Source organism: Scardinius erythrophthalmus (assembly GCF_964197995.2).
Source record: "Scardinius erythrophthalmus genome assembly, chromosome: 15".
Taxonomy (NCBI): domain Eukaryota; kingdom Metazoa; phylum Chordata; class Actinopteri; order Cypriniformes; family Leuciscidae; genus Scardinius; species Scardinius erythrophthalmus.
In genome coordinates this window covers 38,341,230-38,356,577 of record NC_138235.1, presented here as the reverse complement: position 1 = coordinate 38,356,577, position 15,348 = coordinate 38,341,230, and the positions used below count along the sequence as shown (strand labels likewise).

Below are 15,348 nucleotides of genomic sequence, written 5' to 3'. Positions count from 1 at the left end.
CTTAGCAGGGAGTTTGATTGACAGGCGATCTGACCAATTAAAATGCGCTATCCGCAGAATCAGCCATTTTTGTCCGGCAAAGCGGTCCGGAGAGTAAGTAGATTAACGTAGGAGGATTTGAACTTGAAAAGCGGTGTGTACTGCCGTCTTTCCGCGGTTAAAACAACATTCCTTCTGATGTTCATTCATGTTTATTTGCTATAAATGAACTAGAAGGAAGAGATAATCGGTTCACGAACAGCTTTAACTGAGCGATCTGTCAGACACATTAAAGAGCCACAAAATGGTATTTATTGTTTAAATTTCTTTAAAAAATGACCAAATTTGAAAGGTGAGACTTTGTTTCATATCAAAAGTACCCTGGTCTGTCCTGTCTCTCAGTGTCTCTGCTCCGCGATGTATTTTTCCACTGCGTGAGAACATGATGTGGCGTGAGAGAGGCGTGGCTTGTCGGACATGGCAACAGTAACTAAAGGGGGCGGGTCTTTGCGAACGGTCAATTCACTGCCATTATAAAGCTTGGAAGAGCCAGGACATTTTTTAATATAACTCAGATTGTATTTGTCTGAAAGAAGAATGTCATATACACCTAGGATGACTTGAGAGTGAGTAAATCATGGGCTAATTTTCATTTTAACGTGAACTACTCCTTTAAGAGAGTTGTGTGTGTGTGTGTGTGTGCGTGTGTGTGTGTGTGTGCAGGGTTTCTGCAGGGTTTGGTCAGTCAAATTTAAGACTTTTTAAGACCTTTTTATGACCAGTATGATTGAAATTTATGACCTACACGAATTACGAAAAATTCATTTCGTTTTTTTTTTAATTGACTTTCATTGAAAGTAACAAGATGTATTATTTAAATGCCTAAAGACAGCTCCAACGCCTTCTTACCCAGTGTGCAATATGATTGATACTGATTATTTGCAACAGGCTTGAGCCAACTACTAAACACACCATCTTTGAGCCGTTAAATGTACACTTTCCCATTGTGATAGACCGGGAGATTTCAGTTAGGGCTGGGCAATATGGCCAAAAACAATTATAACGATAATTGTTTTATATTAGTCAATATCGATAATTATCACAATAAATGTCAAATATTTATTTCTTTCAAGTTTAAAGGCAGACTGTTGCTTCTAAGTGAAAGTTGTAGAAACCAGGGGCCTCATTTATAAACGTTGCGTACGCACAAAAGAAGGCGTACGCCGCTCTCTACGCAATAATTGGTATTTATAAAAAGCAAACTTGACGGGAAAATGTGCGGTCCTTCACGCAAGCTCTGACCCAGGCGTACGCACAAAAACGGGTGAAATGAGAAATGGCGACACCGTCGGCAGATGGAAGAAACACGTGAAAGTGTGTGAAACTGTAGAACGTTGTGTAAAAGAAATAGCAATACTGCCTCTCATAAATAACATGAAGACTTCACAAAGCAAGTCTTACAATTAACAGCTGACACGAACACCCGTTTGATCAATCTGCAGTGTAAAACAAACAAAATCAAGCGAAGATTACAACAGAAATGCAAATTAACACATATTTGCAAAAAGAAAAGTGAAATATGTTCTGCAATAATATTGGCATGTTATGCAATTCATCCTCATAACACATCTGTAGCTTGTCAGATGCAATCAAATGGATGGTAATAAAATGCCATGATGCCGTCACAATGCGTAATGACGTGAGTGAAGTTACGTTTCTTGGTTTTCCTCTCTGTGTTTGCCATGATTTCGCAATCGATGAATATTAACTTGTGGGCGTTTCACGGACTATTTATGGGCAACTATGGGCGTGACATGAAGCCGCAAAAGCTGCGCTACATTTAGAATTGATTTATTAAGGGAAAACTGCGTAGGACGTGCGTGCGCACGGGTTTATAAATCCGAATATTTCTGTGCGTACGCGCGTCCTATGTTTCATCCGTACGGCACTTATGACGCAAATCCTACGCAAAGTTTTATAAATGAGGCCCCAGAGCATTAATTGTGGTTTTAAACTAACTTTACTCTTTATTGTCAGAAAATATAATGACAAACACTTGCTAAAACAGATGAACATTTCACAAATCTGAGGTAGGACATTCAAACATTTGTCATTTGTCCTTAACAAAATAAATATCTTTATTGGGAAAATAATTACTTAGTTTCTGCATGTGCTAATAGGGGTCAAGTCTTGAAACAGGTTTGTGTTGCCTAACTTTGATGGCACGTATCTTCAGGAAATGTATGAAAAACAGTAGCCTAAATACATTATTAAATACTGTAAATATTCCATTAGTCCTTTAATACATTATCAGCACTAATATAATAAAATTCAGTATGTATATCCCACATGGTGCAGTTAATATTACAAGGCTAACGTGACAGTAAATCCATGGTAAATGATGGGAATTTGTATACGGAAAAGCCTTCTGACTGTATCGTTGTGCAGAGTTCTCCTGTTTGTCAGCGCTGTTTTATCTGCCTTTAAACTGGTTTAAATCACTGAGACAGTGTGTTCTTCGCTGAATTCAAGCGCTTCTCACTGGATCTTGTGACCGAGACCGATCAAAGTAAACGCATCAGTTCTATTGAGCTCGCGTTGCGCTGCCGTTTGGACTTGGAGCCGAGTGGGTAAATGGTCCGTGTGGCGCGCGGTTCAAATGAGCGTTCCGCTTTTGGCGCATTTAACCTGTGCATTTAACATTATGCCGCCAGCGCATTTTCAGGGGGAAAAGGCAATGGTAGAACCAACGAATGAACGAGCATATCAATTTAAGACGTGGCTAAATTAAATTTATGACCTTGTACGGAAAATCCGGACGTTTTTATGACTTTTTATGGCCTAAAATTCTTATTATTAAATTTAAGACGTTTTATGACTTTTTATGACTCCGCGGAAACCCTGTGTGTGAGACAGACTGACCCGTAGCCCGTGGAACCGTGGGTTGCTGTAGAAGAGCTTCATCTGTTCGGGCGGCAGGGGTCCCAGGACCTTCTGGATGGTGAAGAGCTGGTCAATCTCACTCTCACCCGGAAACAAGGGCTGACCGTCGCTCAGCTCGCCCAGAATACACCCGACTGACCACATGTCCACCGCCTTCCCGTACGGCGCCCTGACACACACACACACACACACACACACACACACACACACACACACACAAACACATAGAGAGAGTCAGAATTAGAATTGTCACAAATTTCCCCTGTGATACGATGTGTGATATTATCGCCATTTAATTAGAGGCTTTCACACCGGGTAGTTTTAGGATCTAGTCACCAGGCTGTTTCCCGAGAACTAATGTTTCTCTAGGAACGTTTTCCTGGTTGCATTCGCACCGTGACGTAAGCCGCGCTTGTTGTTGACTTTTATTTTGACGGCGCTGAGAACGGCAGAGCCTGAACACACAGTGCTCGTATTCTCCGTGTTCATTAGTTTACTAACAGTCCTGTCTGATACGTGATTAGATAGAACTGTTATACATAGAAAGACTTTATATGAAGAGTTATAAGCGTATGACGTGTGGTTGATGTCCAGTGTTGCTGAGCTGAAACACATAATCATGTTTCTCTCGGTCTCCTCAAAGTCGCGTTGTAGTTTCTCCTCAGAGTAAAGGTTATGAGGTCCATCTATCACTGTTTTCCATGTCCGTAGAGTTAGTGTCTGGAGTAAATATATAGGCTATAATCTGTGTGTGTACACAGCCTTTTTTGAAATGGCGGATACTGGTGTTTCACGTGCGTTCGGCCAATCAGTGAACACTAACGTCACTGTAGTTCCTATAGCGCTGGTTTAGACCGACTCTGGAGTAGGAGTAAATTAGTTCCTCCAAAAGGAGTTCCTAGAGCTAAACTCGCTCCTAGTTTCTGCAGTGCGAACACGCCAAAATCCGGATACTTCTGCCAATAGTTCTACTAACAATGCGAAAGGAAATGAAATTGATTTTGAAGTTTTGAAGGGCCGTGAGGCAGCGGCACGAGGCCGGTGGCGTGATTACTCTGATGAGCGACACCTGCGAGACGCACTGGTCTCGTATCTCTCACCGGTCTCGTATCTCTCATAAAGGAGGAACGACGACGAGAGGACAGGCCTGAACTCATGTTTTGTTTTGTTTCGTTTCGTTTCATTGTGACCGCAGTCGTCCGTGAGGGGCTGCTGTCTTTTACTTTCGTTTTGTTGTTGATTTATTTTTTATCATTTAAATCATTTGTTTGAATGTTCGCCGGTTCCCGCCTCCTTCTTCCCGTAAAATCTGAATTTCGTTACAGCAATAAAGCTCTTTCTGATTCATAGACGCCAGTCATGGGAAATCCCTTAAACGTTGAACTGATACGACAAAGACATCGCTTTCATCTTCTGATAACTGATGGCAAACTGATTCATGAATATGACTTAACCTGAAGAAGGACAGACGCAGATCATGACACACACTCAGTTCCCCTGTGTGTGTGTCAGTGTGTGTGTGTGTGTGTGTGTGTGTGTGTGTATGTATGTGTGTGTGTGTGTGTGTGTGTGTGTGAGAGTGTGTGAGTGTGCGAGTGAGTGTCTATGAGAGTGAGTGTGTGTCTGTCTGAGTGTGTGAATGTGTGTGTGTGTGTGTGTGTGTGTGTGTGTGTGTGTGTGTGTGTGTGTGTGTGTGTGTGTGTCTGTGAGTGTGTGTGTGCATGTGTGTGCATGCGTGTGTGTGTGTGTGAGAGAGCGTGTGTGCGCGTGCGGTTGGACACACACTCACCCCAGCAGCAGTTCTGGTGAGCGGTACCATCGGGTCGCCACATACTCAGTGTAGTTCGCATCGGTTCCTTCAGAAAGATCCCGAGCAAAACCTGCCAGAGGAACCACAAGATCTCAGAGAGCGTCTGATTGGAGGAAACCCTGATTAGCATATCCGCATCAGTTACAGCTTCTCAGGTGACTCGCCTGAACCCCCAGTAATCTCACGTGTGTCTGTTTCAGATTTACCAACTCTGCTCAAAAACACTGAAATATTATTTTTCCTCCGTCACATATTTGTTTCTATCACCACATGTCCCCTTATGGGCTTTTTAAATATTACTATCTAAGTTTATTATATTTTTTATTTCAGTTTGAGTTCTTTCTTTTTTTTACAGTTAACAACTCTAGTGCTTCAACATTTCTAATGTTTCCTGTAGTTTTTTCCATCTATTTATGCTTTCGCAACTCAGTTAATTTAATGAGAAATATTTGAGTTCATATTAAGATCTCTGACTTTTGCTGACTTTGGAGCAAATCTGAGCACGGGAGAGACATAAAAGAGATGTTATTGGTGATCTTTCTGTCATACGTGATGATTTTAGCAGCACAGAACATGTGTGTGTGTGTGTGTGTGTGTGTGTGTGTGTGTGTGTGTGTGTGTGTGTGTGTTCGGCTTCTTTCCCCAATAAAACAATGAGAGCATGTCCAGAATGGAGAACAGCCTGAGTGTCTCACAGCGAGTCTGGAGTGAGAGACAGACGATCTGCTGTTATCTCGCTGAGTCAAACACACACACACACACACACACACACACACACACACACACACACACACACACACACACACACACACACACACACACACACACACACACACCATACATAAGTCTGATACGGGACAGAATGCTAATCAGGATTCACTCCACCCATATGATTTGCATAGAGTGTGGGTGTGGCCAATGCACACAGTCCTGTGATGCGCATCAGGCGATGATTGGTGCTTCACGATCACATGACCGCAGAAACTCACCAAAGTCGCACAGTTTGAGCACGTCATCTGAGCTGATGAGGAGATTCTCCGGCTTGATATCTAAAGCGAGACATATTTTATTACAGGTGGTAATTTTGTGGACAATAATTAAAATTAAATATTATAATGAAAATAAAAAAGTATTATTATTATTTTTTTATTAGAGGTGGTCTTGCACCACTGTGGATAATGATTACAATTAAATAATACAATTAAAATATATTTTTTTATTTTATTAAAACATATTTTCTTTATTTATTTTATCACAGGTGGCCTGAGACCTCTATGAATGATGATTAAAATTAAACAATATAATAAAAATATAATTTTATTAAATAATGATTTTATCTTTTATTTTATAAAAATATAATTAATTTTATTGCAGGTGGTCTGGCACCTCTGTGGAGGATGATTACAATGAAATAATATGATTCAAATATAAGAGACTTTTTTTATTTATTTAATATATATATATAATATATATATATAATATGTATATACATATATATATATATATATATATGTTAATAATAATATATATATGTTTTTATAAAAAAAAAATTTTTATTACAGGTGGTCTCAAACCTCTGTGGATGAAGAATAAAATGAAATGATATAATCATTTATATATATATACATACACATATACACATATATATATATATATATATATATATATATAATTACATTTTTTCATTATTTTTCTTTCATTACAGGTGGTCTCAAACCTCCGTGGATCAAGAATAGAATTAAATGATATAATTAAATATATATTTTTTAAATATAATTGATTTTATTACAGGTGGTCTGGATGATGATTAAAGTGAAATAATGAAAATATAATATATTTTTATGTTTTATTAAAAAAAATGATTACAGGTGGTCTCACACCTCTGTGTATGAAGAATAAAATGGAGTGATATTCTAAAATTATAATTGACTTTATTCCAGGGCTCTCGCACCTCTGTGTACGATGTCGTTCTTATGGCACCAGTGAATGGCTTTGATCAGCTGGTAGATGTACGTCCGGACCTTGTCAGGCGCAGCTCCGTTCGGCATGTCTTCCAGCAGCTCCAGCATGTTCTGCAACACACACACACACACACACACACACACACACACACACACACACACACACACACACACACACACACACACACACACACACACACACACACACACACACACACACACAAACACACACAAACAGACACACACACCTTTAAAGGGATAGTTCACCCAAAAATAAAAATTAGCCCATGATTTACTCACCCTCAAGTCATCCTAGGTGTATATGACATTCTTCTTTCAGACGAATACAATCTGAGTTATATTAAAAAATGTCCTGGCTCTTCCAAGCTTTATAATGGCAGTGAATGGGTATATTTTTTGAAGTCCATTAAAGTGCATCTATCATCATAAAAGTGCATCTATCCATCATAAGTGCATCTATTTTGAAGTTTCTGCTGAAGTTCAGCAGACAGTGGTTCGATTTTGTTCCGATCAGAGCACTCATTACACAGGGTCGCTCGCTCAACCCAGAATGGCCTGCTGGTTCGAAAATATGTGGAATAAGGGCTGCCTCCGACTAATTATTTTTTTCTAGTCGACTAGTAGTTGTTCATTTAAGCCATTCGTGGACAAATCACCCCTTTATATTAATTTAATTACTTAAATAGGCTATAGCCAACATGATAATAAACCGGCTAAAGTAATGATTATGAATGTGTCTAAATTAGCAAAGAGACATTTAATTGTTTAGTAATAAACTGTTGTTTTCTGTGTCGCTGCAAAGATGAAGTTGACGATGCGGAGATTGCGGACTCGCCATGAACGCCAGAGCGAAATGCACATTTCATATAAATTACATAATCAGATTTGGTTTTAAATATTTTAGTTTAAAAGTAGACATTTCAAGCTTTCTATAATAGATAGCCTATATTTCTAAAATCTGTGAGGCACAAGCTGAGTTTCGGCAACCTCCAGTTCATGTGAAATGCAAGTGATCGTGTTGGCGCCTTTTTACATTGTCTGCTATATATTTGCTTCTTATTTATTAAATACAGGCAATTGATTGATAAAACATTGATCAAAATTAAGATACAATTAAAACAAAACGAAAATCTTTTACAAAGAGTTTTCTATAAAATAAAACTTAATGAAGTCGTCAAAATCATGTTTTACCAAAAACAGCGCCGTTGCTAGGAGGGCGCCAGCGCCTCTGTCTTCAGCGCCTCTGCCTCGCGAGTGGATGATAGCCCTGAAGACGCCTAGCAATGATATACCTTTAGTGGTAGTACCTTTAGTTAAGTTATACCTTAAGAGTCTTTTTACAGTGCAACAAAATATTTAAAGAGTATCAAGCTATTAAAATCTATATTATGTATACGCACAGATAATATAACAGTAGGCTATATTAGTCAATATTTTTTTATTAGGTTAAGCAGTGATTGGATAACGTTTTTTTATTTATTTAACGTTTTTAATTTAAGGCCCACCCACAATTGGTCTGGCCCATCCAAAACTGGAATCCTGGCGCCGTGCCTGGCGTACAGCAAAAGAAAAGCTTGGAAGAGCCAGGACATTGTTTAATATAACTCAGATTGTATTCGTCTGAAAGAAGAATATCATTTACACCAAGGATGAGTTCAGGGTGAGTAAATCATGGGCTAATTAAAATAAATGATTTTTGGGTGAACTCTCCGTTTATCCAGCCCCATCAGAAGAGCACGGCTGAAGACCTCCAGAGTCTCGTCTCACCTTCTCCACGTACTCGAACACCAGGTAGAGTTTCCCCCGCCGCCGAAACGCCTCCTTCAGCTCCACGATGTTCTCCTGCTGCGTGCGGAGCATCTTCAGCTCCCGCATGGTGGTCTCCTTCACCTCCTCATTCTCTGAAGACACAGCCAAGGTCAACTTCACTTTATTAATACAGCACATTTACAACAGCCACTAGGCTGACCAAAGCGCTTTACAGAACAACCAGATAAATTATGAGAAAATAATTCCTGCATAACAACACATAAAACACAAATAAAAACAGCAAAGCTAATAGCAAAACAGTATCAGACTTCAGAGTCACAGTAACACACCCCGATGAAGGCTTAGTGGCCGCGACGCGTCCGTGTGCCGTTGCTTGTCTACTGTTTTTAAAATCTAAGCCATGAAAGAATAAAAGCTTGTTATATTTTTCTAAAAACGAATTACTCGAGTGCCTCCTGGGATTGATTTTTTTATGCATTCGTTTCTGAAGTAGAGCTAGAACAAGTAACACAACCTAGAAAGTCATTTGTTACTTAAAAAAAAAGAAATAAATGTATTTGTTACTTGTTATCAGTTGTAAAGCAAAGTAACATTACTCTTAAAGGTAACCAGTGTTGTTTTAGTATTATTTATATACTATTAAAGTTTTTTTATTAATATTTTGAATGGGCTTTTATTCTTGTTTATTCAATTTCTTGTTCATTTTAGTGTAAATTTTAGGAGAAAGAAAGAAAGAAAGAAAGAAAGAAAGAAAGAAAGAAAGAAAGAAAGAAAGAAAGAAAGAAAGAAAGAAAGAAAGAAAGAAAGAAAGAAAGAAAGAAAGAAAGAAAGAAAGAAAGAAAGAGAATATACATTTATTTTTTTCAGCTTTAGTTTTTTATTTACTGTTAGTAATTTTAGTGGTTAAACTTAAACTTATTTAAATAAGTTTTTCAACATTTCTAATGTTCTCTTAGTTTGTTTCACATCTAATATTTATATTTTATTTAATTACAGCTTTATTTCAGTTAAAAAAAATGTTTTAAATTAGTTTTAGCTAACGATAATAACCCTGAAAGTGACACTGGAACCGAACACAAAGATAAAGATGCGTGTTTATGTAACTTTAATGCACAACTTATTTATTTAAAAACATTCCATGCATATTAATTTCTAATCCTAACTTTAAGTTAAACCTGTTTATTATTTTGATTGCTTATAGAACACATGCTATTCTATAAATTTGTTCTTCAGATCAATACATGTTGAGATTATTATTTGGATATAAGCGCGTCTCATTAATATTCATGAGGAGCTGCATCAGGATGGTTTGGTGGTCTTTCATGCGGTGATGAGTAAACGAGTTCAGCTGAAGATCGCTGATGTCCTGAATGACACGAGCTGTTTAAGACCCAGGAGACTCACCTTCACTGTCCTTGAACTTCTTAATGGCCACGATTTCATTCGTCTCCTGCAACAGAGAAAGAGTAAAACACAAGATCAAGACGCTTCACTGAAGAGTTCGAGCAGCGCTGAACCAAAACATCTCCCAGCTAGAAATACTGTATTATGCATTATAAAAAAAAAAAAAAAGCACATTTTTGGATTATTTAGCGCTTTTTTCACCACATATGTGTAACAAACCGCAAGTGTCAGACTACTTTTAATTTTTTGTTGCTTATTGTGAGGAATATTTCACATACACTACAGTTCAAAAGTTTGGGGTTAATATTTTTTTTTTATTGTGATGCTTCAAAGATTCTTTTGAACTCTCTATTCATCAAATAATCCTGAAAATAAAATGCATATTCACAAAAATGTGAAGCAGCACAACTGTTTCCAACACTAATAATAATCATAAATGTTTCTTGAGCATCAAATCATCATTAGAGTGATTTCTGAAGGATCATGTGACACTGAAGACTGGAGTAATGATGCTGAAATGATCACAGGAATAAATTACACTTTACTATATATTCACATAGAAAACAGATGATTTACATTGTAATAATATTTCACTTTTTTTACTGTATTTTTTAATGCTAGTTGACTTCATCTAGATAAACTTCTGCTGATGGATGACGTCATTGCTCACGTCACTGTTGTTCTTACAGTTCAATTAAAGCCATATTCCTAATAAATGATTAGCATATGGTTACCAACATATGGAGAGGAAATGAGTCGCAGTTACACACTCAGCAGAGCACATTTACACTCACAATACAGTTGGCGGGCATTTTGGACCCTGTGAATGTGTGTTGAGGAGAACTAAAGGACTCGACACACACACACACACACACACTCTCTCTCTGGCCTATTTTACACTCTCAGTGTCTCTATATCCTCCCAGCATCTTTCAGTGCTCTAGATTCACACTTCAGTGTAAAACTCTTACACACACAGCTGAAATAAATCTCACTGACACTGAGGAACATGCAAAAGCACAGTTAGGTGTTCAGAAATGTGTGTTTGCATACAGTATGTTAAACAGACACTGATCACAGGTGCTGCAAACGTTGATGACGGCACATTCATGCTTAATAAATCACACTGCTACATCTTTTAATACATATACACTGCCGTTCAAAAGTTTGGGATCGGGGTGCGTTTAAAAAAAAAAAAATTTTTTTGGAAACAAGTCTCTTCTGCACACCATTTATTTGATTAAAAATACAAAACAAACAGTAATATTGTGAAATATTATTATAATTTAAAATAACTGTTTTTATGTGAATATGTTTAAAAATAATAATTTATTCCTGTGATCAAAGCTGAATTTTCAGCATCATTACTCCAATCTTCAGTGTCCCATGATTCTTCAGAAATCATTCTAATATGATGATTTGATGCTCACAAAACATTTCTTTTGCACTGATTTATCAGGTAATAAAAAAAATAAAAATAAAAATCTATATTGTATCCTGTCAATCAAAAGGTGTGGAAAAACATGTCAGATTGCAACTCATACTGTGTGTGAAGAAAATGCGCTTTGTGTCGAATTTACTCAAAAAAGTTTCAGGACAGCGCCACCATGCGGTCAAAGGTTATAATGAGATTTAAAAAATGGCAAAAACTTTTGATTAAATTAGCCTGTTGTAACGAAACTTGTCTTAATAGATTCCTTGGCTCATGCCGAGAAAATAGATACCTATTTTGCCATACCAACCGCCATTTTGAAAATCTACTTTTTCGTGGCGATAGTCGATACCGTGGTCTACTCTGCTCTGATTGGTCAGATTGGTCAGTCTGTTGTGATTGGTCTACTCTGATCTGATTGGTCAGATTGGTCAGTCTGTTGTGATGGGTCTACTCTGCTCTGATTGGTCAGATGACCCAGTCTGTTGTGATTGGTCTACTCTGCTCTGATTGGTCAGATGACCCAGTCTGTTGTGATTGGTCTACTCCACTCTGTCAATACCGTTTTCATTTACCGCATTAACAAATTTGATGGCATAATGCCAAACTGCATCTGAAGCTGTATCTCAGGAAAGATTTGACACACTGACACCAAACTGTGTGTCACCCAATTAATTGTCACCCAACATTGAACACACCAGATCAATCTGGTGTCAGCGCCACCTAGTGGTCAAAAGTAATAAGCAAATATGTCAAATTAAAACTGATTGTATTTATTGGCCTTCAACCATTTCTCCAGATGTCTTGATTTTTTTTGCTCTTCATTCTGAGAGTGAGTGACAGCTCCTCAGTGACCTCTGACCCCTGCTTCTCCTTCTCTGTTTCGTGTCTGTGGTCGTGACTCGTGACAGCGTACATTTATTTTGTTACGGCAAAAGAACAAGTTTTCAGGTGGATGTATGAAGGTCTAACGCTGGTGTCCTTGCTGCTTGTTTCTGTGTAATGAAAGTAAATAAGCACTTGGGCTGTCAAGCTTCAAAAACAACTGAAAAAGCACCAGAAAACTTCTTCATAACACAATAGACGAGGATTTCATTGATTAATGACTAACTCAGCCCAGCATGAGTCTGTTAGAGACCGACACACAACAGGAAGTTGAAATGAGGACAGACGAATGGAAGAAACACAGGGAACACATGCAAAAACATGCAAAAACACAACAGTCATCAGGACACGGGATGTGAGAAGAGGATGGTTATATATTCTGTATTGAAAGCTATTTGTGGATCTGCTGCACATGTACACAGATATTAGATTTACATACATTTACATAAATGACACTGAGAGAAATGGAAAGCGAGAGATTTAAAAGGTTCCTAATTTTGTTCTGGAGTCTCCTATAATCGGTTTACATGCACCCAAGGTCAAAAAACACTTTCATTTTCTCATAATCTACCCTGCAGCATCAGCTCTTTACTCGAGTTTAAAAACAGTTTGAAGATTCAGTCTTTCTAAACCCCACCTTTCTGAGAGCTTCCTCTGCTCTGATTGGTCAGATGATCCAGTCTGTTGTGATTGGTCTGCTCTGCTCTGATTGGTCAGATTGGTCAGTCTGTTATGATTGGTCTACTCTGCTATGATTGGCCAGATGACTCAGTCTGTTGTGATTGGTCTACTCTGCTCTGATTGGCCAGATGACCCAGTCTGTTGTGATGGGTCTACTCTGCTCTGATTGGTCAGATGACTCAGTCTGTTGTGATGGGTCTACTCTGCTCTGATTGGCCAGATGACTCAGTCTGTTGTGATGGGTCTACTCTGCTCTGATTGGTCAGATTTGTCAGTCTGTTGTGATTGGTCTACTCTGCTCTGATTGGTCAGATTGGTCAGTCTGTTATGATTGGTCTCCTCTGCTCTGATTGGTCAGATGACCCAGTCTGTTGTGATTGGTCTACTCCACTCTGATTGGTCAGATTGGTCAGTCTGTTGTGATTGGTCTACTCTGCTCTGATTGGTCAGATTGGTCAGTCTGTTGTGATTGGTCTACTCCACTCTGATTGGTCAGATGACCCAGTCTGTTGTGATTGGTCTACTCTGCTCTGATTGGTCAGATTGGTCAGTCTGTTGAGATTTGTCTACTCTGCTCTGATTGGTCAGATGTCCCAGTCTGTTGTGATTAGTCTACTCTGCTCTGATTGGTCAGATGACCCAGTCTGTTGTGATTGGTCTACTCCACTCTGATTGGTGAGATGACCCAGTCTGTTGTGATTGGTCTACTCCACTCTGATTGGTCAGATTGGTCAGTCTGTTGAGATTTGTCTACTCTGCTCTGATTGGTCAGATGTCCCAGTCTGTTGTGATTGGTCTACTCCACTCTGATTGGTCAGATGACCCAGTCTGTTGTGATTGGTCAACTCCACTCTGATTGGTCAGATGGCCCAGTCTGTTGTGATTGGTCTACTCCACTCTGATTGGTCAGATGACTCAGTCTGTTGTGATTGGTCTACTCTGCTCTGATTGGTCAGATGACCCAGTCTGTTGTGATTGGTCTACTCCACTCTGATTGGTCAGATGACCCAGTCTGTTGTGATTGGTCTACTCCACTCTGATTGGTCAGATGACCCAATCTGTTGTAATTGGTCTACTCTGCTCTGATTGGTCAGATGACTCAGTCTGTTGTGATTGGTCTACTCCGCTCTGATTGGTCAGATGACCCAATCTGTTGTAATTGGTCTACTCTGCTCTGATTGGTCAGATGACCCAGTCTGTTGTGATTGGTCTACTCCACTCTGATTGGTTAGATGACCCAGTCTGTTGTGATTGGTCTACTCCACTCTGATTGGTCAGATGACTCAGTCTGTTGTGATTGGTCTACTCCACTCTGATTGGTCAGATGACCCAGTCTGTTGTGATTGGTCTACTCCACTCTGATTGGTCAGATGACCCAGTCTGTTGTGATTGGTCTACTCCACTCTGATTGGTCAGATGACTCAGTCTGTTGTAATTGGTCTACTCCGCTCTGATTGGTCAGATGACCCAGTCTGTTGTGATTGGTCTACTCCACTCTGATTGGTCAGATGACCCAATCTGTTGTAATTGGTCTACTCTGCTCTGATTGGTCAGATGACCCAGTCTGTTGTGATTGGTCTACTCCACTCTGATTGGTCAGATGACCCAGTCTGTTGTGATTGGTCTACTCCACTCTGATTGGTCAGATGACCCAGTCTGTTGTGATTGGTCTACTCCACTCTGATTGGTCAGATGACCCAGTCTGTTGTGATTGGTCTACTCCACTCTGATTGGTCAGATGACCCAGTCTGTTGTGATTGGTCTACTCCACTCTGATTGGTCAGATGACCCAGTCTGTTGTGATTGGTCTACTCCACTCTGATTGGTCAGATGACCCAGTCTGTTGTGATTGGTCTACTCCACTCTGATTGGTCAGATGACCCAGTCTGTTGTGATTGGTCTACTCCACTCTGATTGGTCAGATGACCCAGTCTGTTGTGATTGGTCTACTCCACTCTGATTGGTCAGATGACCCAATCTGTTGTAATTGGTCTACTCTGCTCTGATTGGTCAGATGACTCAGTCTGTTGTGATTGGTCTACTCTGATTGGAAATATTTAGAAAATATTCAGAGCAACAACAAAGAATGAAAAAAATTAACAAACATAGATCATAGATCATCTTAAATCATCGATTCAGTTGTTTCTAAAACACATAAAACTATCATTAAAAATGTAAATCTTTCTATGATGCAGTGAATCCAGAAAAGGATGTAATAGTTCAGATAGTTAACTGAGGCACTGGTCAACATTACTTTTGTGTAACATTATTAATGTTACATATATATTAATGAAAAATATTTGTACAGCAATAGTGACAACCAGAATCAAAGCAACTAACCATAAAATAAAATAAATTATACAAACAAAAACTATCAAATGAAACTACAAAATACTAAATAAATGCATAAACCAATAAATGCATAAATAAATCAATGCATAATAATTAAACTAAAATATAAAT

The 15,348-nt window shown here is 38.7% G+C and overlaps 1 protein-coding gene across 2 annotated transcripts in view; it reads right to left on the bottom strand.

Moving 5' to 3' along the window:
- Positions 1-15,348, bottom strand: part of LOC308703376 (cyclin-dependent kinase-like 5) — a 71,132-nt gene that overhangs the window by 28,122 nt on the left and 27,662 nt on the right. For both annotated transcript variants that reach the window (XM_081386812.1, XM_081386813.1), the window contains exons 4-9: positions 9,889-9,934; positions 8,482-8,615; positions 6,684-6,804; positions 5,722-5,781; positions 4,712-4,802; positions 2,902-3,091 (exon numbers count right to left, since the gene is read on the bottom strand). In XM_081386812.1, coding sequence (XP_081242938.1) covers positions 2,902-3,091; positions 4,712-4,802; positions 5,722-5,781; positions 6,684-6,804; positions 8,482-8,615; positions 9,889-9,934 — 642 coding nt within the window. The remainder of the gene's footprint in view (positions 1-2,901; positions 3,092-4,711; positions 4,803-5,721; positions 5,782-6,683; positions 6,805-8,481; positions 8,616-9,888; positions 9,935-15,348) is intronic.